A 24,642-nucleotide genomic window follows, 5' to 3' on the forward strand; every position below is an offset into this window, starting at 1 on the left:
CAAACACTTAATTATCATAACTGTAACATCCCCCATATCAAGTCCTAAAATCCAGCAAATTCAGATTCACCATTTAATTATAGTTAATTATAGAAGAAGCTAGCTAATATCACTGGTATGATGACTATATACAGACCTCAAAATAGAATGTACAGCCACTCAAACTAACATGTGTGTATCTGAATGGACATAGTCATGATATCTAAAGATCTAAGCAGCTTGAGATCCAAATATGTCAAAAAGTACCTTTGCTGAAAAGCTGCTGCCTTCATCTTAAGATTTTCTATAGGGGACCTTGTATGTTATGTGCCTTTCTGCCATGGGGTCATGATTCTTGAACACCCTCCCCAAAGAATTACATCTCGAAGTGGCATTATAATATTTTCAACACCAGGTTAAGACTTTTTTAAAAATCCAAATTACATTAAACAGTAATATTGCTTCTTCACGTTTTGTGCTTTTTATAGTTTCATCTGTCTCTTCTTTATTGAAATACTTATTTATGTTTAATTGTATTCATATTATCAAAATGTAGAATGGCTAACTTTATTTATGTCTTTGTACATCATCCCCAAATTCATCTGGGCTGCATCCACACTGCAGAAATAATACAATGTGACATCACTTTAACTGCCATGGTACAATGCTATGGAATTCTGGGAATTGTAGTTTTGTGAGATATTTAGCCTTCTCATTTAGAGAACTCTGGTACCACAACAAACTGCTATTCCCAGAATTTCATAGCATTAAGCCATGGCAGTTAAAGTGGCATCAAACGGCATTATTTCTGCAGTGTGAGGAAGTAGCCCTAGATGAAAGGCAGTTTAGAATTATTTTATATAAACAAAGATAATAACAGTATAAACAAGAAAACAAATTTCTTGTTGTTGGAGAGGTGCGTGAATGTTCCATCATACATAGAAATATGAATGTGTACTTTTAGGAAGTGTCTTAACCATTTAGCCAGCTGCCATGCCTATTTAAAGCATGCTTATATGTGTACTGTGTCCTTTTCTAAACATTTTTTCCTCTGCTCAGCTGTGATGGAAGCTACTTACCTGCTTATGACCATAGCAGTTATAACAGGTTCCCAGCCTGAATGGAGAACAGTTCTTGTAGCTGGATGTTTCGCAGCAATTACAATCCACATAGGAGTCAGAGCCAAGAAAAAGGTACCAACTAAAGGAGATATATAATAATATTTCTCTGCAATAAAAACATCATTTTACTGTTATTTATTGTTGTAATTTTATGATATATTATATAGAAATATTATACTTAGGAAACAATTCCTATTGACATTAATCACATCCAAGAAGTAATCTGCAAGAAAGTTTAGGATGTTAAATCTCAAGAATATTATTTTCTGCCTCAATAATTACAGATATGTCACTTAATAGGTTTCCAAATAAGCATTCTTGCCCCTTTCTAGCAGCTGAAGATAGCGTAAGTCCAAAATAATGCATTAATAAATATCACTATATTTAGAATTGTTAGCTTTCACAACCATTCTGAGATTATAAAGTGTATTTTTCAAATAATGATATTAATTAAAAAAATGAATGTGTGATATTAACATGAAATATTATTGGCACTAATATTCTTGCACCTCTAATTTCATTCCAGTAATGCTAAAATGTGATTCTAGTAATAACAAGGATGATTTGCAAAACATTTTAGTATAAAGAAGGTCAATGGATTATTTTATGGATTGTCTGATTGCTTTGCAGGAATCCATTTTCATCTGCTCACTAAGAGAGCTAAACTAATTATTCCAATGAGAAAAAATAAAACACAGTAACGAATTGCTTTCTATTTTAGAAGACTTAAAAACAATATTTGCTTTGTTGTTACTCTCCCTACTTTTCCTTCTCCCCTTTTTATATAACTATAGAAGAAAGAGAACCCACATATCAAGATTGCTCAGTTTATTTCTCTCCATAAATCCATTTCTCTGAACCACAATGAGTTCTATTTATGTGACTTGTTTAATTAATATATTGTAAAACTGCACTAGTGAATTAAGTTACTCAACTAAGTCTATTCATAATTAAGCAAGTTTCCTGGTAGAATAAAATAGTAGCAATGGGAGATGAAACAAGCTACAGGCTGGTCTATGTAGAACCTGAACAAATGCATTGACAGCAAAGCCTATGATGGCAATCATCTCTGTTTCCAGCAAACAGTGTGGAAGCTGGACACGGAAGCAAAATAGTTCTGCAATCTCAAAGTGATTGTGGGAGGAAAGGAAGGTGCACAGAAAGACTGTTAAGCAGACAACACATTATGCAGTCTTCCATTCACCCTGCAAGAGAATGAACATCAAAGTCTTCCTTTGGATCATAGGGACGTATATATTCCCTTACTCTTATGAAAGCTTGGGAGCAAAAGAAAGAGTACCACATCCCTAAACTCAGGCATGTACTTACATACTGAAGTCAATATATTTAATACCCTAAGGTTGGAGTTCCCAACCTTTCTTTGACTCATGGAGCCCTTTTAGAATCATTTTCTATGGTGGAGCCCCTAAGAGGACTACCCTATGTCATAAAAGTTAATGGTATTTAGGAGTAGTGTTATGGGGAGGGGGGGGGAAGAGATGGATACACTGTAGTTTTCCTGGAGTGGCCGTGGAGCACCTGGGAACTGTATGCGTTCCCCAAAAGGCTCTTCAGAGCACAGGTTGAGAACCACTGCCCTAAGGACATGACAGGATGGGGGAAGTGAAGAACCTCCATTCCAGACCCAAGTCATATAGGGCTTTAAAGGCCACACTCATCACTTTGAATTCTGCCTCAAAACACAACAATAGCCGGTAAAGCTGTTCTAAAGAGTGAGTTATATGATTCCAGCAACCAGACCCAGTCAGAAGTCTGGCTGTAACATTTTGGATCCACAGAAGTTTTCAAGCACCATTCTTCTATGAAATTACACAAAAAATACCCTTTTATCATATAGCATGGGACAGCTTTTATTCCCTACTATCTAATTTTGAAATAAGTATAAATGCACAAAACTAATAATCACAGGTTGGAAAGCTCTTGATAAAATTTCTCAAAATATGTAAAAAGGAAGACAAGGCACAATATGTAGTGAAGAAGACAAGATCAAACATGTAGAAAAGAAGGAAAGACAAGATATGTAGAATAGAAGACAAGAAGACAAGGACATGTAGAAAGGAAGATGCAACATGATATGTAGAAAGCAAGAGAAGTATGTAGAAAGGAAAATAAGAAAGTGAGAGTTAAAACTTTATGAAAATATTATAACTATTATTTGTTCATAAATCGATAATCTGTAAACCTGAACCAATATAAACTGACAACACTTTAATACAGACTTATTAATAGCTCCAGGGATACAATGATGAAAATACACCAAAGGTTCTATCAGTTTTCTAATAAAACACAGTAAATACAGTTTTCAAACATAATTCAAAGTAAAAGATGTCACTTTAAATTCAATTCAGATTATTATTTTTCATATACACTCAACAGAATGCTTTCTGTTTCTGTTAAAGCTGATGAAAAAATCAAAAGTATCAAATGAGTGTGGGTTGAGTACTTTCAGGTTTACCAATTTACTTTCTTTCTTTCTTTCTTTCTTTTTCTTTCATGTGCTCAAATTACTTCCCAGATGCATTTAACTTGTCATTCCCATTAATTTTAATACTAAAAATTAGGCATTCTTTGAATATATTTGTATACTAGCTTCCAAAAAGCAAAGGGATTTTGTAGCACCTTTGAGACTGATTTTCCAGACTAACCTATGTCTTTGAATTCAGTTCCAAAAAGATCTCAAACTGCAGCCCAACAGAGCCCTCTGGTGTTCCAAAGTATTCTACATGTTATTACAGAAAACAACTTTTAACATGAATATAGAATGAGATAATGGGGGCTGAGGGGGGGAAATAATCAGGACTATTTAAACTCTTACTCCAAATGTTCTCCAAATGCTACTAATGGTACATGGAAAATATTAGCTAGATAATTAATTTAAGAGCCAAGAGTCAACCAAAGGAACTGTATTGAAAGACCCAGAAAGTGTATCCGTTGTTTTTTTTTGAGCCAGTATAGCAGCCGGACTACACACTACCACTGTAGATGCCCAGAAGATGGCATTATAGCTATCACATCAGTACATCTCAGGAAACCTGAATGGGCTAATGAGGTTCCAGGTGAGCTATTCTTTTAATATAGTCCCATCATATTTGAAACCTTCTTGAGAGGCCTTTTCAGCGTGCCCCCACCTGCTACAAGTGGCTTTGGGAGAGGATTTATCAGTGGTGGTGCCTCAGCTATGGAATGTCATATTGGGGTGTGTGTGTGTGTGTGTGTGTGTGTGTGTCTTCTGCCTTTCTCCTTGCATGGGACCTAAGGAGGTTTATATCAAATTAAAAACAAGGTACAGCTAGAGAACAAGGGCTCAATACAAAGTGTTGGTCATTACCTTTAAAGCCCTACATGGCTTGGGTCCATGTTACTTGAGGGAATGCCTCTCCGCATACAATCCGCCCCGCACTCTCAGAACTACAGGAAAATGCTTACTTCAACATCCTAAGACGAGACTGGCATCAACTCGCCAAAAAGCATTTTCATCTGTAGCTCCCACATACTGGAACAAGCTCCCAGAGGAGATAAGGCTGTGCTCTTCTTTAGATGCCTTTAAGTAAAGACCCATCTTTTCCAGTCTGCATATCCTTCTGACCCCTTGTAGAAATTATTCCCTGTTGAAGATGCTTTTATGACTGACATGTTATTAATGTTCATACATGTGATTTTAAGGAAGTTTATTTAATTACATATGTGTTCGTGGTTCTATTTATTTTGTAATTAACATAATGTGTAATTTTATTCGATGTATGTATATTTGATACTAGTGTGAACCACTTTGATCACTGCGGAAAAGCGGTATATAAATAAAGTTTTTATTATTATTATTATTAATAGCAGTAGTAGTACAACACACACATATCTACACACACAATTATTTTTAAAAAATAAAGTTAAAATAGTTTTAAACAGACTTAAAGCATAATAAAAAAGGATAAAATCACAGTCCCATTAAAAGCACCCTCTGCCACATGAATTATGAGCCAAAGGCCTGCCTGAATAAAAAGGTGTTTATGCTAGCAGAAGGAAAGGAGACAGGGACTAGCGAAGTCTCTCCTTGAAGAGAATTCCACAACCTGTGGGCAGCTACTGAGAAGGCTCTCTGCTGTAGCCTCACCAAATGTGCCTGTGATTGTGGTGATAGCCTACCTCAAATATCTTGAAACTCAGGCAGGCCTAAATAGGTAGATACAGGCTTTCAGATGGTCTGGACCCAAGCTATTTAGGCTTTAAAGGTCATAACCAGCCCTTTGAATTCTTCCTGGAAATGGAATGGTAGCCAGGGAAGGTATTTAATCAAGAGTTCCGTGTTTCCTATAACCAATCCCAGTCAGCAGCCTCACTGTAGCACTTTCCACATGCTGAAGTTTTTGAACAGTTTCCAAAGGCAGTCAGGCCTGAAGCCAGAATGAAATGGATCTAGATAATCCATTCTGTTCAGAAACTCCAGGAGCTGGAAGGTCACAATGTGATCCAGAGCACTGGCCAAAAAGAGGATGTTGAAAACTGGCTTGTAGTTATTTAGTTCCTTTGTGTTCAGGGAGATTTTTTTTTCCAGTGAAGGCTTCACCAAAGCCTCTTTTAGACAGCATGAAACTGCACTGCTGCAATGTGGCATTCACCACTGCCTCTGCCCACTCAGCCAGTGCCACCCCACAGCTGATTTTACAAGCCAGGAAGGGCAGTGGTCCTATATATATATTGTGGTTCCCACCTCTCCAAGGATCCTGTCCACATCTTCAGGATGCACAAACCAAAACATACTCAATGACATGGGAGAGAACCAAGAGTACATCCATTGCAACTGTATCAACTACAGCAGTCAAAGCAGATCTGAGTAAATTAATCTGCAATGTTGATCAAATTCTTCACAGCAGGCTTCTGAGTGATCAACACACTGCTCTGGGGGGGGGGTGTAAAAGGCTCTGACCACTCAAGAGAACTCCACTGGACTACACTGTGCACATGTAAGCAGAGAAGAATTATTTCTTTTCTGCCACCACTGTCATGGCATAGGCTTTCCAACAGTGCCTACCTTGAGTTCATATAGACTCACTACAAGTTTTCTGTTTGATGTTCTCATTTTTGTTCTATTCATTTCATCACTGTCAACTCCCTAGTGAACCAGAGGGCTCACCTAGCTCCACTTTGAGGAAGAAAATGATTAGGGGCAATCATGACCACCTCTCTGGCCATTTCCCTATTCCAAAGATCAGCCAGGGCTAAGACAGGATCACCTGCCAAGGCAACAGGGAACTCCACAAAAAGCCTAGGGATGACCATCTTAATCAGCTCCCTAACCCTGCAGAGGCTCCAGGTCCTAGTGAGTCTAAACCCTACCAGGTAGTAGGGTGACCACAGAGGGTGGTCTGCAGAAGAACTCTACAGAGAGTTCCTCTACACCCAGATCACCATCATCCTGCCCTGAACAGAAAACCAGGTCTACAGTGGATCCCACAGTGTGGGATCCACCAGACATTTGGGATGTGCTCTATCTAGAGGCTTGCCAGAAATCTTTTTTTATTTCCACATGGCAGAAAATAAGGACCATTGCATTCTCCCAAGCCCTTGAATATATCTTTATTTAAACCAGTGTTATTTTCTGTTACTTGTGGGTTTTATGTAGTTTTGTACTTTTACCTGTTTGTTACAAATTTTAAATTTGATAACTTACTATTATTAGTTGCTCTGAGAATTCTGTTACAGGATGGAATGTATATTATTAAATTCATGTGTGTGTGTACATACACATATATTAATTCGAGTTCTGCCTGTGATGTAGCTCAGCAATTTGGACTTGTATAAACACTGAAATGCTCTTGTACTCATTTATTAACCAATCTTATGGCCTGCCAACTTCCCAACTATTTACCTAATTAGTACCTGCTTGCCTCAAAGACTGCTAACTTTGATAATTAATTTGGAAAGCATATTTGTTTTATATCTCTAGTTTAAATAAGGCCTTAACTGGCATGAACAAGTAGAATACTGGAATGGGGACTTGCAACCTGGTAATGCAGTTTAACATGTACTTTGTGCATTTCTATTTACATCATTTACAACTTATTTGCTTTGCAGCAGCTGCTGATCCCAATGTACTGTGTTTACTTTTCTCCTATATCTGCATGCATTAGACCATGTTAAGGACTTTCAAATGTGGGCAGGCAGAATCTTGTAAAATAAGGCAGACTTGTATTAAGAAATTGTGTCTGTCATCTTTCAATTAATTATTTGGATATCTAACACCAAAGAAGTCACTGTATTGAACATTTGAGTTAAGGTGAAGAGAAAACTGATGAAAGTATAGAGAAGAAGCAAGGAAAAGAGCTGGAGGAGGAGCAAGGTGTCTAGAACAGACTTCTTATCTAGTTACTAACAGATGTTGAATTCCTCTGTATGACTGTTTACTTATACCTGCTCCACATGCAAATGCATACACAAAGAACAGTTGTTGTCATTAAAAATATCATGTAAAGCCTGGCATGCAGAATTGTTTTTCTCTCATTTGCTCTTTTCTGATCTGCAGGAGTATCTTAGCACAAACAGCAGCAGCACAGTAACGTATGTGCATTCCCATATTTTCAGCATATAATCTGAATAAATGTAACTGAATAAAATATTGTTTTAAAACCATTTTTTAAAAAAAACAGAAAGTAAACATGACATGGAGATCAGCCTTTGAATCAAAATTTGATATTTAGTGATGTAATAATATCAAGTCTATGTTCATTCCAAGACATACTGCATGAGCACTGATAACACTGATTACAGAAACAAAAAATAAATTCAGTAAAGAAGTGTATTTGCACCTGAACCTAGGATTTCTAACTTGGCTGTGGAGGCTAATTTACTCAGGAATATCTGGTACTGTGTCAATATTGTCTCTAAAATTGTTATTCTCCTTAACTGCAACGCATGTTGCTTGATAGCCACTTGTCTTTGCAAGGTGATGTTTGGTTTGCAATATTTTCCTGAGTGACTTATTTGCCAAATGACAAGGTTGCTCTTTGATTGACAGGATTTGCCTCAAATATCAGATTCTTTAAAGTCTGTGTTGGGGGCAATTATTGTTTTGTGAATATTCATGCAAATGATCTGTGTGCTGTTCTTTCTATGTCTTCCTTATTTTTCCCCCCTGTATCTGTTCATTCTCAGCAAATAAAAATTCCATGCTGCTTTAGGCTTTTGTATTCATTGTAGAAAAATAGTCCGATTGCAAATACAATAAATAATTCACCACAAATCCTGTGAAGGAAAGAATACTCACCAAGGCAATCATAAAGACCCTGACTTATCCAAGCAAGTATGGCAAGAGTGATAAGGTCTCCAAAGCTTGCTGCAATAGGTGTTGCAACATTGTCAGGATTTATGCCAGTCTTCTTAGAGCCAACAATAACTCCAACCATTATTATTCCTATAGTCATCATCAGAAAGGAAATGTCAATCTCATGGTACAGTTCCAAACAGTTGGCCCAAACAGATAGTCCAAAATAAAGCTGCTTCGGTCACTTTGGAGGTATGCTATTTAAATGATACATGCATCCTAACAGGCTGGAAGCTGCATCAAAGCTACGCTCCAGTCCTAAGAACTGGAGCGTAGCTTTGACACAGCTTCTGGCCTCTAAAGATGCATGTGTCATTTAAATGGCATATCTCCAAAGTGACCTGAAGCAGCTTTATTTTGGCCTGCCTGTTCGGGCTGAGGGAAGCTTTAAAAAAACTCAGATATTCTCCTCCTCCACGTTCAGCTCAGTAGTGTGTTATGGGTGGGATACAGACCACCGCTTTGAGGCGGTCTCCTGCCGGTGCCATTTGCTCCGCGCGGGAGCCGCAGCAGCCAAACCGCGCGGCTCCCGCGCGGAGCAAAAAAGAAGCTCCATTTCGGAGCTTCTTTTTGCGGCGCCTCTATGACGTCGCGAGGCGCCGCTGGCGCATTCACGACGTCATAGGCGCCGCGACACATCTGGACGCTATGCGTCCAGTACGTAAAGATGGCGGCGCCCATGTGGAAGGGGCGCCGCCATCTTGTACGTATTGTATACGTACTATATGGCGGTTTGTATCCTGCCTTAGTTAATTTGCTTCTTCCTCACTAAAAGCAACTCTACTGATTAAAGCAGTTAATGCAAAGCAAACCTTCAAAATAACTTCATTTTTTAAAGAAGTATAAATTAAACACAATAAAACACAGAAAGCACCTTAGCAAAATTTGGATTACTTATTAAACAAACATTCTTATATGCAGATCCAGTTTAACTGTACTTCCATTTATTATTGTTGAATTAAATTTAATCCATGGCCTGTACAAATGTCAAGATGTTATTTTTCTACCAACAATTCATGAATTGTTAAAGCAGAAAGATAATTCTGAACAGGTTAAAAATAATTTAAAACATTTTAAACAGACTTCTGCTAGCAAAAAAGCTGATTCCAGGACTCAAGGAATGTGAGGGTCAAACCTCCTTCTGTATAGCAGCCTCCTCTGCACCCCTAAACCCAGCTCTGGAAGCCTTGGAAATCCTCTAGAGCTGGCTTTTGGATTGTGAGGAAGGCTGCTAAAAGGAAGAAAAAGGGGTACAAATGTAAAGTTGGGTTTAAACTGTGTTCTATATCTTATAATTCAAAAACCCCTTTGTGAAAAGACTTCTGAAATATTTTAGTATTATACTGATATTATTTTGCTTTTTATTTACATTTTAATAAGTAAAATAATTTTAAAAGCTTATGAGCTATGTGATTTTTAAAGTGTTTTTTTAAATAAAGGTCTTTAGCTCTATTTTACACAACTGCCTAATAACTGGATTATTTCAGTCAAGATGCATCATACATATTTTCTAAACAGTCTATGATCAGTTATTTTTCAAGCCATTTCATGAAAATATTTTAATCTAATATTAATAAAGTACATAGAACATTAAATAGTTACTTTTTTGAAGTACAAATATGCTAAGCCAGCAAAAGGGAATACTACAGCAAACATAAAGTAGCCTATGCCACAATAGATTTATTGTTTGAAATGGGAATGACTTGAACTCTGTCTGGAATATACCTTTATCTTTTGGTATGTACCTCTGCCACCCAGAACATGTACAGAATAAAACTGACTGTGGATCTTAGAATTGTGCTAGCTTTAAGTTACAACATATTTGTAATGTTATCATTAATGGTCTTTACATTTAAGAAAGATTTACAATGTGATTTTTTACCCTGTAAAAGGGATGCTATGAAGGCTGTTGCTACACTGCTAGAACACAAAAGGACTGAGTGATCAAGGCGGTATTTTCCCTCAGGAATCCAGCCTAATATAACTGCTGCCACAGCTGCCAAAAACCCAACGACTGTTGCTTGTACCTACAAATATAAAAAATATTCATCATTAGAAAGGTTTACCTCTATACAAATACAGTCATCCCTCCACATCTGCAGCCTTGACTTCTGCAGATCTGATTATTCACAGATTTGATTAATGTTTTTTCTAGGAATCTCTAGGTCCTCTAGCATGACCCTAGGCCAACCTTTGTCAGAAGCTGGGCTGAAGGACATAGAGACTCCCTGAAAGAACAGTTCTCTGGAATTTATAGGTCCTCCATCACAATTCTTTTGTCAACCTTTGGTAGATGTTCAATGTAGAGATGTACTAGAGGACCTAGAGATTCCTACACATATGTTGTTTCAGGTAAAAAAAAAATAGCGGTTTCTTATTTGCAGTTTTCCCACTTTCTCAGGGGTCCTGTATCCCTAACCCTAGAAAATGAGGAGGGCTCACTGTACTCTGATACTAAATGAATACTAGTTGGCAGGATGTCCACATGTTCCACAAAATGTTGTGTAAACCTGTGGTTGGAGAAAAATGCCTCAAGCCTGATTATATTTCCAATTATGTAAACTCTCAAAATCCTATAAAAATTCAGTTCACGCATACAGTATTTCTTTCAAGTATTAACAACTTTGTGAATAAGTTTCTGTAATAAAGCTGCACTAATTTACAATGTCATTTTTTATGTTCTTACCTGTTTTAGAGCCAAATTACCAATTATTAGATTCCACTTCTCAATTGGTGAATCCATTTTCCCAATATTTACCTATAAAAAGAAACAATGCATTTTTAACAGCAAAATCTTAATACACTGCCTTGATACTTGTTATGGAAACTGATAAATGATTTCAGGTAATGAATGCTTTATGCTTATGTCATCAGACTTGTTTAAGAGTGTGTAAGGCTTATATGACATCTGTTCTGAGAAACTGAAGCAAATGACCAAATTCTAGCAATCTGAAATGGCTTGAAGAGAGCAAGGAGTTGCAGAGTATTAGTGGGTCATATATTGCCAACCTAGCCCTTATTAAATGGTTATTTCTGAAATGCTTATAAAACAAGAAGCTTTTTTTTTTACTATATAAGACTTTACTGGGGATTATATAATATTCTGTAACTATTCTTTGAGATTTCCATTTACCTAACAGATTCCTTGAACTGATACAGCTTTGCAGATGGAGAAAAGAAGAGAAACAAAAATGAAAGACAATTCTGCTGATTTCAGAATATAAATGTAGCAATATTATACTGCCTTCTGCTCTGTTGAATTTCTCGCCAGGAACAAGGATGGCTTTGGATCATGTGGATCTGCATGTGGCATATGAGGAAATATTTTTTCCTCTTTCCTGGGAGACAGGGTGGGTGAGAGTTTGGCTGGTCCCAAAGATTTTTTTTTTGGGGGGGGGGATCTGCACATTTTTCTGAGTGGGTTGTTTTGCTTTGTTTTGTTTTGAGTGTGTGTGCGTGCACACGCGCACATATATTAGGAAACCCCTTGGCATTTGACAGGTCCTGATAGTTGTTGCTGCCTCTACACCCACTCATGTTACATCAGTGTACTCTTTTCTATTCTTTATGGAGTTTGTCATTGGATGTAGCAATTTCTTGGGTCTCAACTATAGCTTTCCCAAAGGTTCTTTTAAACTGGGGTCGTAGTATGCTGGTATAGCTTGGAGTACAGTTCTGTGGTTTCAAGGGCAAATGTTCTCCACTCTATAATATTTTTTTAAAAAAAATAAGAGTTATAGTGTTACAGTGCAAAAATGTCAATTCACAAATGAAGTGATGCAATAAAGGTAAAGGTATTCTCAATTGACAAGTTTGTCAAGTCATGTCTGACCACAGGGGTAGTGCTCATCTCCATTACTAAGACATAGAGCCAGCATTGTCAGAGACTACTTTGTGATCATGTGGCCAACATGATTGCACAGAACGCTGTTTACCTTCCCACAAGAGTGGTACCTATTAATCTACTTGCATTGGCATGCTTTCGAACTGCTAGGTTGGTAAAAGCTGGGACTGGTGATGGGAGCTCACCCCATCATGCAGCACCTGGGCCTCAAACTGCCAGTCTTGTAATCTGCAGAGTCAGCATCTTAACCATTTGAGCTACCGCATCCCTTGAGAGTGATGTTTGAAGGAAAAGATTTAAAAGATTTAAAGAGAAAGGGGAAGAGAAAAAGATTAGAGAAGAATCCTCTTACTATTCCTCCCCTTCATCTTGAAATGGAAGTAGCAGGTAAGGAAAATATATGTTTGGCTGGCATGCAAACACTGCAGTCTGGGTGTAATGTACTATGGTGAGGGGTGTAAAGTTCGCATGCCAATCTGTTCACCAGTCAGATAATGTTTGTCTCTGAGAATTGACGAAAAACGGCCAGTAAAGATATTGGAATATGAAAGAAACCAGTTCTGCTTCTCCCTCCTTTCTTTCCAGAGACTACAAGCAGTTCTCCTAAGGTTCTGTGACACCTTAAAGACTAACAAATGTATTGTGGCAAAACGTTACCTCATCATATGTGTGTCAAGTGTTCCTTTAGCACTGAATAATCATTGCCAGATGGTATATATTTTCCTTCAAACTCAAAAAATGTGATGAGTAATGGACATTATAAATTACTACAGCCGCCGAGTGCTGCAGATACTTACAGCTGTAGATAGTCGGGATGCCAAAGTCATTTCCAGGTTCCCCTTCAATCCAAGCAGTGCAGGAACCAAGATGAAAACTTCCGTTATATTTTTGAACACTTCCCAATGCTATTTAACAAATGAAAAACATAAAATATATATTTTTTTAAAAAATGAAATAAAGTGTTTTAAAATTCCCAATGCTATTTAACAAATGAAAAACATAAATATGTTTTTTTCAATGAAATAAAATGTTCTAAAATGTTTTAGTATATAAAATATTTAAGATTAGAAAGCATTTCAGTATAATGGGCCCTTGGTATCTACTGCAGTTTGGTTCCAGGACAACCAATAGATACCAAAATCTGTGGATGCTCAAGTCCCATTATATACAATGGCATAGTAAAATGGTGTCCCTTGTATAAAATTACAAGGTTTCCTTTTTGGAATTTTTGGGGGAAGGGGGTTATTTTCAAGACATGGATTCTGGAAATCATAGATGCAAAATCTATGACTAGAGAGGACCAACTGTACTTCAACAATAAGAAACACTGTTATGATGAGTCATGACAGACTATCATAAAAGAAAAGGTTGTTTCCTCTGCTAGTTTCACCTAACTAGTACAGTCAAAGCCCAAAGACTGTTAATGTCATCCAGTTCAGTAAATGAATTGCTGTTGCTCTGATTGACCACAGTGGTACTTGTAATACAGCAGTATCTTTGCCTTTTTTGCTGCTCATGGATTATCTGATTATCTTTGGGCTGAGCATTTAACAGCATTTAACAGCTAAAGAGAATCAGGCAACCTAAAAATCGGGAAATCTCAGATTAATGAAGAGCTTTTTTATTATATGGCCATATAAATTAGTTCATATATCATGATCTTTCAGACTTTGAGTTTTGCAGGTATAAATGTTTCAGAGAGTTTTGACAGAAACAAGCTAGGTAAAGAATGAAGTTTGAGTCACAATTGAAAATCCAAACTACTGATACACAAACAAGGGTAACAATAACGTAAAAGCTTTATTCATTTTTTTCAGGGTAGATCACTTAATGAATTACTGAATAAGAAGTCAACATTTCTGTAAATTCCATTGATTCAATGCATCTGTCCTATTTAAGATTAGCAACTGGATTTAGGCTTGAAGTATAGAAGTACAGAATTATGTAGCCTTTCACATACTGTTGAAATGAAACTTTTCAGCAGCCATTGGTAAGGAATCCTAGGAACTGTAATCCAACAACACATAGGACCTTTTCACACTAGAAAAGAAAGCCAAAACAGAGCCAGAGGATAGCAGCTTTCTCTGAGCCTTACTGCATGATATCAGTAGTGCTTCAGTTCACTTCCCATAGGAGAGAGTCATCAAAGTGTGTCTTTTGTGAAACAGGTTTTTTTTCAGTTAGATAAAAGGCTTGCTTTGACAAAGCACTATGATATCATGTAGTAAGGCACAGAGAAAGGCACAACTCTCCAGCTCCATTTCAGCTTTCTTTTCTAGTGCAATAAGGGTCATAGGGATGATTGCACAGTTCCCAATTTTCCTTCAGTCCAATGTTCTTTCTTTTTGCACCTTTTCTTTCAGAGCATACAACTATGAAGAAGGAAATGCTAGCAGAATACTGGGAGGTGATATATTTAAGCAGAAAAGAACTAGTGCAGTTATTTGTATTGGTTTGGAAACCCACACAACATATAAGTTTCTTCAAAGAGGATACTTTTCTGAAATATTTTTTTCTGAAAGCTAGGAACTTTTCACTTGTTGCCCCAAACTGACAATACAAGCATCCGTTTTAAAAGCTATTAGTCATTTATCATAATAAATAAAACAACATACCTTAATTCAGTTTCCTACTGGCAAAACTGAGGAGTTTGAAATATGAATATGAATATTTTAGAAGAAATAAAAGATCCTGGCAACTGAGATAATGCAGTTCTCTTTTCCTGCTAAAACATTACAATTTCATCTTACTTTGAAAATTCTTGTCCTTATTTGTTTTTCAAACAAAATCCAAAGCACCCAAAATGGTCAGACCAGATCTTCTGGATTGTTGTTTGCACAGGCAGGATCAGATCTGATCATACACTGGGGATTTTGGCCTGCATCCTCTACACTAGGTGATATGAGATCAGGGGAGAGGAACCCAGGCCATTTGGACCATGTGGACAACCACTATGACAGTGAAAATATTTTGTACCCAGAACTCTTTAACAGTTACTGTGTCCACATTCACCTGGTAGTTTTGCCTCCTCCTTTTCTTTGAATGCCTCTATTCTATTTCTGAATGCTCAACTGAAGTTTTTCAGTTATTTCAATGCTAGATATTTGGCGATTTAAAAAAATTTCAAGGGGGTCAGAACTCTTATGAGGGGGGCAATGTCCTCATTCTTCTCCCTTAACTACGCCCCTGAATTTAACTCTTTGCGTTTTACCTCATAAGAACATAAAGTTCTTCATTGATTAAGACTTCTACTAGTAACATTTTAGATCCTTCGCTGAACAAAAAATTCAGCTCCATCTTGATGACACAAAAACTGATCTTCTGATTGGAGCAAATGAGGAATCAAGATTATTTAAATCTATGTAAGTAAAATATTATTATATAGCTCAAGAATATTAACAGAACAGCCATAACAAGCATGGGAATAACTTTTTCAAGCCTCTCTTTCAGCCTAGATTCTGCTTAACTGAAAATAAAATAACACTGAAATGTGATATCAAGTATGATGGCAGGCTACAGGGAGATATCTAACATAAAACCTAGATATTTAAGTGTTATGACTGTCATAAAGCCCAATTCAAAACCAAATATTATAGACACGTTTCCTAGCCAGTCATGAAGAATATTTGGTTCTGGACTGGGTATTATGGCAATCAGGATTTCATTTCCCTCAACAATAGTAAATAATTAATTGAATAATGTATTTTTAAAGTGTTTAAATCACATTTTAAAGTGTTTAAATTACAAATGCCTTGTAAAAGACACTCAATTAAGATTTAACAAAAGACATTTTTTTTTAAGTTTAATAAGATCTACCAAAAGAATGAGAGTGGTAGTAAAGGTCTTTTGTGAAGCTAAAGCCATATATGAATTTGAAAGAGTAGAGATGGGGCAAGGGGAAACCCCTCTTCAAGAAAAGATTATTTCTTCTTGGAAGAAAGTATGTAAAGTAAATAGCTTTACATACACTCTAAAAGAAATGTAAAGATAAACAGAAACATTTCTTCATGCTTAAAGCAGAAGACCAAGCAATGAGCCATGTTCAACTGCAACAAAAAGAATCAGAGTGTGTATAGGAAATACTATAATAGGCAAATACCAACCTGAACTATATCCAGAACCATCCCAGCTGACACTGTTCCAAATCCTGCTAGCAAAAATGGAACTAGTATCTGCAGTGCCATAATGCTACTTGATTCTTTTGGCTGTCTTCTGGTCCCTTCCACAATGGTGTCTTCATCACCATCACTAGATGCACTGTTGTCCTGCAGCATAGCATCTGTTTCTGATGAGTCAATTCCGTCTGAATAATTATAGCTTGCAAAGTTATCATACTTTGGACTACAGCTTGATGAATTATGTCCATTACTACCATGATGAAAATTTGATTCCGAAAAGTGATGATAATCCATGTGCTGATCAGTTCTAACACTGAAACTGTGCCCTGATGGTTGTAATCCATCTTGCCAGACACCATTTACTTTCTTATGTCTCTCTTCCTGGTTTTTGTGGTAAACAATTGGAACCATACTCAACAGCAGGTTCAAGAACTTGTCAGACTGAATTGTATTTAGATTTATAGTCCAATTTACAAATCCTTCTCCATGATAGGCTTTCTCATTTATTTTCTTGCTGACAGATCTTCCTTTACAATTAGTCATGCTGTTTCAGAAATATTGTTCTGATGCTCACTGAAGGTCCCAAGGAAGCTAATTTGCAGATATGAACGATTTACACACAAATCTTCAGTCTGGTACAACTGATCACTTTCCTAAACTGTTATGTAGAAGGTTTTCTTTTCACTAACCTTTCATCTTGAATAATCCCACAGCAATGCTTTGGTCTGAAAAACAACATACTAAAAATGTTTAAATAACTGTTTATTTCTGCTTCTAAACATTTTTGTTTCTTATTCTTTTGCTGATATACTAACAGTGCAAAATTATATCATTACACTGCCATTATATCCCCTGGACAATAAAATAAGAAGACAGTAAATAAGAAGTCTGTTCCTCTTCCTTCAATATAAGATACAATTAATTCTATTATCATCATAGCGCAATACCAGTAGTACAAAAAAACCCAGCTGAGAAACACACACACTCCAGAAATCAAGCCCACTGAACCCCCATGACTACAGAACTCCCCTCAAAATTTGCTCTGGCAAACAGTTTGTTCTGGAACTACCTATGCTTCCATTTGCGTTGTGAGAAGCCCTTATGGTCCTTGCTTTACAAATGTTTTCTGCATAACCAACTGAGCTCTGGCATTTGGTGGAGAAATTCTACTTTCCAGAAGCATGATAATGTTTTGTGTGTGGGAGAGGGCACTATCATGGTACTCTTGTCATTGTATTAGCAATGATGGGGAATTGTCACAAGTGATATAATGAGTGGAGGTGGGGTGGGTGGGGTACAGTTTTCTTCATTGGTGGCTCTGAATGCCCAACTGAAGGTGGATTCTGACACTAGTGATAAAAGGAAGTGGAATTCAAGGGTAAAAAGAACTTTCATACATGAACTATTGGTGGAGTGAAATGGCCACAACTTTGTTAGTTACAGGTGGAGAGTCTGGTGAAGCAGAGGGAAGAGACTTATATTTAGTATGAAATCGTTTAAAAACAAATAACAATAAGGACAGAATATCATAACTTATGCCCCATTAGAAAATGTTTCTCCATAACTTGTCAATCATCAAATGTCTGCTGAAATAAAAAGATGTTTTATGGCAGGAGAGACGAGAGGGGGCCTGCCTAACCATCAGTTCCAGAATGCCTTTGGCAAGAAAACTCCAAGATTGGTGGGTTATAAGATCCTACAAACATACAACCCTTTACACAGTTCTCCAGTCACCACAGAGCACTACAGGATCACCATTTCTTGAGCTGTCCATGGTAGTGCAAAGACTGAAATGGCAGGGAATGGTTTTATGTTCTGCACAGAGGGAACTTAACCCCTCCAGTTTGTCTTCACCCATCAAGTCTTGTTCTCTGACAACCCAGCCAGCGAAGTGATTTCCAAGCTAGGTGGCATCACCCAAGAGCCAGCAGGAGTTCCACAGGCCATGGAAAGTCAGGACATGCCACCTGACATGGAGGTAAAGCCACTTCTCTGGACTCTGTCCACCTCATAGGAACTCAGGTGAGCTGGTATCCATGCTTGCCTGTAGAAGTGGCCATTTTCTTGCTGTAGTAGATGTCTTTTCTGTCACTGTTTCTGCAATATTGATGCTTCTTCTGGAATTGTATTGCATACCAAGTGCTAGTATAAAGTCTAATATTATACAGTAATTAAAGCTGGACCATAGCTTAAGGGTAGGAGTGTATGTGTGTGTGTAGTCACATACTCTCAATCTCAGGGGATGGCAATGGCAAACCTCCTCTGAAAAAATCTTGACAAGAAAACCTCATGATAGGATCGCCTTAGGGTCGTCATAAGTCAGAAATGACTTGAAGGCACAAAACAACAATATATATAGCAGCTAATATTCACTTTCTCAGTTTGAACACACAGACGATAATAACATGATCTAAAATAGTTTTGGCAAGAGTCAGGGAAATATTGCTAAGATCATACAAATGTAAGAGGGGGATGAAAATCTGAAATGTCTTCTGAATGACTTGTGCAGCACAAGACAGGATAGTTTGGGATTTAATTACATATTTTGCATATATTTGCCACAAATAATAATGTGGAAGAACAATCTGACATTTTGAAATTATTCATAATTTTGGTATATAGTCAGTTTCTTGGGAAAAGACAGTTTTTATTTCTCATAATTTCTGGTGGGGGGAGGAGATGGCATTTGCAAAAGATACCGAAATTATCCCTATATACTATCCACATAATATTGAAATGCATCAAGTTCATAATGCACAGATTTCCTCCTAAATAAATACACTTAAGGTCAGAGCTTTGCTATATAATCCTGCAACACAGTGCACACCAAAGGAAAGAGCTTAAGAAGACTAGTGCCCAGAGACTCAGTTCCAGCATCAGCCAGTAAGACTGTTGGCGTTCTTGCAGCAGCTTGTGCTTATGGGGGTATCAAATGATATAACAAAATGAAATGCAGTACTAACATACCTTAGTTAACAAAGCCTCGGACAAAGAAGCTGCTTTTTACAGAGTCTTTTTATGGCAAGCCAGCCCAGCCCTACTTTTCTATTTACTTATTGGAAGCAATGGCGTTGGGAAGATGACGAAGGATGACTGGAGAAAGACAGACTTTCAGTACCGTATTTGCTGCATGTATGCAGTAAAAAATGCAATAAAGCTTGAACTGGGCAAGACTGGGATTCTACTTTGGATGATCCTAATGTAACTATGGGTGCTTACATACAACAGTCAAGGTAAATAGTTGTCCCTAGAATGATTTACTGAACTGCCCTGAAGAGCAAAACAGAAAGAAAGGAGAAAAGCACATTAGACTGCCACACCAACTACCTAGCATGTTGAAAAAGCATAGATGCATACAGATAAGTTTGGTTAGCAAAATAGATATAAGAAAAGTGGAGGCTGATGAACAAAAAAAAATCAAAACAATTTGGAAGCAGCTTTCTAGTGGTCTCTAGGAGATTCAGAATGGTTTTGTTTACTTATGCAAGGCTTACTTTACCTGCTTGTTTCATTTCACTTGTGCACAATGTTAGTTTTAAATAAAAGGTGTGCAAAAATGTGTTGAACTGCTCTTCTTCATTGTGGTGTAGGAACCTTTCCCTACTCTTCCCATGTGATTTCTATTTCTGGTACTAAAGTTTCTTTTAAAGAAGTAAAGCCCAGGAACACAGTGACTTCATTAGTTGAGGCATACCTATATAATTGGACAAGAATGCAGATCTGGTACACCCTTAAACTTTAGTGCATCTCCCCAATATCTGTAGTCATATTGAGGAGATGCATTAAAGTTTAAGGGTGCACCAGATTTGCATTCTGGTCCAATAATATAGGCATGCCTCAACTAATGAAGTCAATGTGGGCTTTACTTCTTTAAACGAAACTTTAGTACCAGAAGTAGAAATCACATGGAAAGAGTAGGGAGACTACAGTCACTTGTTTAAAAAAACATGAAACACAGCTGAACCAAAAACACAGCTAGGGTTAATTAGTTAAGCATTGCTGTAACTTTTTATACATGTTGTAACATTTTATAACTCAAGCTACAATGTTATGTATATCTTTGTGGAAGAATTCATGCCTATAAACAAAATGTTAAAAACATCTCTTCACAGTACTGAAGTATTACATCCTCAGAATATACATGCTTTACATTCTGCCAGAAAGCTACTTCGCTTGATCAGTGAAGTGATGAGAACTTGCAAAACCACTTTAAAAACCTGTTCACTGGAATGTTCTGCAAATGCCACACTATTTCCTTTAGCTTTCACAAAGCCATATTCTCAGTCTATTAAATAAATATGAGTATGTTACTGAGAGGGACTTCAAATTTAACTGTTGGGAGTCAGTGATACCAAAAACGTGAAAAGGAAATTGTGTGTGTGTGCGCGCATCAGAGAGAGAGAGCCTTCAAGTCACCTGTTGACCTATGGCAATTCCATGAATTTCATAAGGCATAAGCATAAACATATTTAAAGACAAAGTGTTTTCCTCAGTCTGAGACTACTAGTCTGGTCTTGCACCTGTCAAATCAGCTAAAGTATCTCATAATGGTTTCTGCATTTGCTCAGTGTCACAAAAGCACTATGGGAAATCAATAATCAGTTTTTCAGGGAAATAGTTTGCTTAGATATTAGGCAAGCAGTCTTTCTTCCCTCTCATAAACTTCTTGTTCTTCTTGTTTAAAATTATATAAATCCAACTGTATCTCATGTAGAACAGACCCATTGAATAAATGCAACTTACATAACTTTGGACTTAGTTCCCATTGATTCAGTCAGCCTGCTTTAGATGTGACTAACAGTTCAGGTCAAAATATGTTGTTTATACCTGTCTATACCTTAACCTTAAAATGTTAACTCTGAATTGTAAGCCAAAAGAATCAATAGATGGAGGGCTGAAACCATGCCTGCTGATTCCAGCCCCAACTTCCACACATGTACAGCTCTTATGAATGCAGGCATTAACCACATGGAGAGGGATCATGGATATTCTCATTCCCAGGGTCACCAGGAATCAAAGTTGACTCAAAAGCAGTTAACAACATTAATGATACTTTAAAATACAGGGTAGACTTTGTACATAATCATATACATGGTATTCACATTACAAATATATAATATATAATTCAGTTGTGCTCAGATGGCGAGTATTTCAGGTAGATTTCTCCCACTGCCACCACTACCACTTTTTTGAATGAGCCAAGTGTACATCAGCAATGAACTTTTCCAAACCACCTTCCAGGTAAGATTTCAAAGAACAATTGTGAGTTATTACTACAACTGTCAAACTATTTACAGGGATATAATTCATCCTAAATTATAATATTTGAAAGCGTGGACCATTTCCGACATTGCTAGCGCACAGAGGTAAGAGTTTCTTTTCTAAGATTTTGAAGGCCACGAAGGGGGGTGGGGAGAATTGGCATTAAATTTGTTTAAATACTGTTGTTGTGTACCTTCAAATTGTTTCCGACTTATAGTGACCCTATAATGAACCTATCATGGGGTTTTCTTGGCATGTTTCTTCAGAGGGGGTTTGCCATGGCCATCCTCTGAGGCTGAGAGAGTGTGACTTGCCCAAGGTCACCCAGTCCTTACTTTCATGGCTGAGCTGAGATTCGAACCCTGCTCTCCAGAGTCACAGTCCAATGCTCTAACAACTGCACCACGCTGGCTGTGTGTGTTGTGTGCCTTCAACTCATTTCCAACTTATGGAGACCCTAAGGGGTTTTTTGTTGGCAAGATTTGTTCAGAGGAGGTTTGCCATGGCCTTCCCCTGAGGCTGAAAGAATATGACTTTCCCAGGGTCACCCAGTAGAGGAGCTACAATTGAGAGTTGTAATCCATCTCTGAAATCACTACGTCACATTGGTTCTGCCACATCTCCCACAATTTATTCCACCTCAAGCCCCAAGGATGGGGCAGGGATACATTTATTTGATATCAGAAAGGTGGAGCTGAAGAGCATCCATTCCTATTATTGCAAGGGGCCGAAGGAGATGAGGAGACAGTGAGGTCGAGGAAAAGCCATTTACTCTTTGGCCTGAATTGTTTTATACAGTGGGTGAGGAAGAGAGGAAAGGGGGCCAGTAAAGATGAGGAGAGGGCCAGTGGGATTTGGGTGTCAGATTAGGACACTGAAGCTGCATCCTCACTGCAGAAATAGTCCAGTTTGACACCACTTTAACTGCCATGACTCCATGCTATGGAATCCCGGGGACTGTAGTTTGCTGTGGCACCAGAGAGCACTCAGAGAGAAGGCTAAATGTCTCACAAAACTACAATTCCCAGATATTGGTTGCATCTGCCCTGCAGAAATAATGCAGTTTGACACCACTTTAAATGCCATGGCTCAGTGTTATGGAATCCTGGGACTGTCATTTATTGTGGCACCATCACTCTCAGAGAGAAGGCTAAATGTCTCAGAAATATGACAGTTCCCAGAATCCCATGGCACAGAGCCAGACAAAGTGGTATCAAACTGGATTATTTCTGCAGTGAGGATGCTGCCTACGAAACCACGGTTCGAGGCTGCATCCACACTACAGAAATAACCCAGTTTGACACTGGCCTAACTGCTGTGGCTCAATGCTATGGAATCGTGGGAACTGTAGTTTGTTGTGGCATCAGAGCACTCTGATAGAGCAGGTTAAATGTCTCACAAAGCTACAAATCCCAGAATTCAACAGCATTAGCCATGACAGTTAAAGCGAGTCAACCTGGATTATTTCTGCAGTGCGGATTCAGCCCAAACCCTGGCTCAGCCACGTAAAAAGTCACACTCTCTCAGCCTCAGAGGATGGCCATGGCAAGGCCCTCCGAAGAAAAGTGGTCAAGAAAAGCCCACTACAGAGATGCCATAAGTCAAAAAAAGACTTGAAGGCACGCAGCAAAAACAAATTGACCTTTTTAAAGCCAGCTTGGTATAGTAGTTTGAGCGTTGGACTATGACTGGAGACCAGGGTTCGAATCCCAACTTAGTCATTTTAAAACCCACTGGGTGCAGGTCACACTCTCTCAGCCTCAGCGAGGGTGGCAAATAACGGCAAACCCCTTCTGTGAAGAAAGCTGGCCAAACCCTACAATAGAGTCACCATAAATCAGAAACGACTTGAAAGCACACAACACCAACAACTCTATCTTTTTAGAGCCAGCTTGGTGTAGTAGTACTACTAGTAGTAGTAGTCTGAGCTTTGGACTATGACTCTGGAGACCAGGGTTCGGATCCTTGTGAAACCCATGGCTGGCCAGGTTAAAGACCCTGACCTTGGGCCAGTCACACTCTCTCAGCCTCAGAGAGGAGGGCAATAATGGCAAAGCCCCCTCCGAAGAAAGCTGTTTCATTGCAGTACTGTAACATGCTTTGCTGGAATGCTTTATCTGTGAGCCACTTGGGTCCGTTTCTGGGAGAAAGGCGGCGTAATAAAATCCAAACGCTGTTGCCCACATTTCCCATCAGGAAATAGCTATTATTATTATTATTATTATTATTATTGCTATTATATTACCATTGACTTATAGAGCGCTGTAAGGTCTGCACAGCACTTTACATTATGATCATTCTATCGTTGCCCATCCAAGGGCTCCACTCCGATCCTTCTCTCTGTGTTGTATTTTGAGGGTTAAAAACAAATACCAATGAATGAATCGATAAACAAAGCTGGCCATGTAGGGTCGCCATAAGTCGGGAAACAACAACAACAAGGAGGAGGAGAAGGAGGGCGAGGAAAGCCCCTGACGCCCCGCTCCTCCTCTTCCCTCTCCTCCTGGGGGCCTACCTGGGCGATGATGGCGGAGGGGTGGGCCCCAGCCTCCCGCCTCCAGGGCTCTCCATCCTGGGTCGGAGGCCTCCGCCTTCTTCCCGGCTCCTCAGAGCCTCCGCTGATAGCTCCTCCTGGGGCTGGAGAAGGGGAAGGAGGGAGGGAGGGAGGGAGGGCTCCCCGGCGGCCTCTGAGCAGGCGCAAGGAGGGGACGGGGCGGAGGAGCCACGGCTAGGCCTCAGCCCCAGCCCCCGGCTCTCCTCCTCAGGGCCTCCGCTGGAAAGAGGAGGGGAGCCCTGGCATTGGGAACGCCTGAAGGAAGGACGAGGAGGAGAAGGGCGGGATGGAAATGGCCGCTTCCCTCAGGCGCCCTTTCCCCCCTTCTCCACTAAAACCAGGGACAAAATGTAGGACAAATTCGAGACCAAAGTGTAGGACAACTGCAGGACAAAACTCTGCCCAAAATGTAGGACATCGAAGAAAAA

The 24,642-nt window shown here is 38.6% G+C and overlaps 1 protein-coding gene across 2 annotated transcripts in view; it reads right to left on the reverse strand.

Annotated features, from left to right (window-relative positions):
* The window catches only part of SLC41A2 (solute carrier family 41 member 2), a 45,369-nt gene extending 20,926 nt beyond the window's left edge, over positions 1 to 24,443 (reverse strand). Inside the window, exons 1-7 of one of the 2 annotated variants that reach the window (XM_042469131.1) lie at positions 24,176 to 24,443; positions 16,384 to 17,123; positions 13,078 to 13,185; positions 11,123 to 11,194; positions 10,319 to 10,463; positions 8,380 to 8,526; positions 1,059 to 1,206 (exon numbers count right to left, since the gene is read on the reverse strand). In XM_042469131.1, coding sequence (XP_042325065.1) covers positions 1,059 to 1,206; positions 8,380 to 8,526; positions 10,319 to 10,463; positions 11,123 to 11,194; positions 13,078 to 13,185; positions 16,384 to 16,941 — 1,178 coding nt within the window. In that variant the 5' untranslated portion in view covers positions 16,942 to 17,123; positions 24,176 to 24,443. Of the gene's footprint in view, positions 1 to 1,058; positions 1,207 to 8,379; positions 8,527 to 10,318; positions 10,464 to 11,122; positions 11,195 to 13,077; positions 13,186 to 16,383; positions 17,139 to 24,175 lie in introns of both variants that reach the window. The other variant, XM_042469132.1, reaches the window with a different exon arrangement.
* Positions 24,444 to 24,642: the final 199 nt, after the last annotated feature.

This window comes from Sceloporus undulatus, chromosome 5 (assembly GCF_019175285.1).
Source record: "Sceloporus undulatus isolate JIND9_A2432 ecotype Alabama chromosome 5, SceUnd_v1.1, whole genome shotgun sequence".
Classification (NCBI taxonomy): domain Eukaryota; kingdom Metazoa; phylum Chordata; class Lepidosauria; order Squamata; family Phrynosomatidae; genus Sceloporus; species Sceloporus undulatus.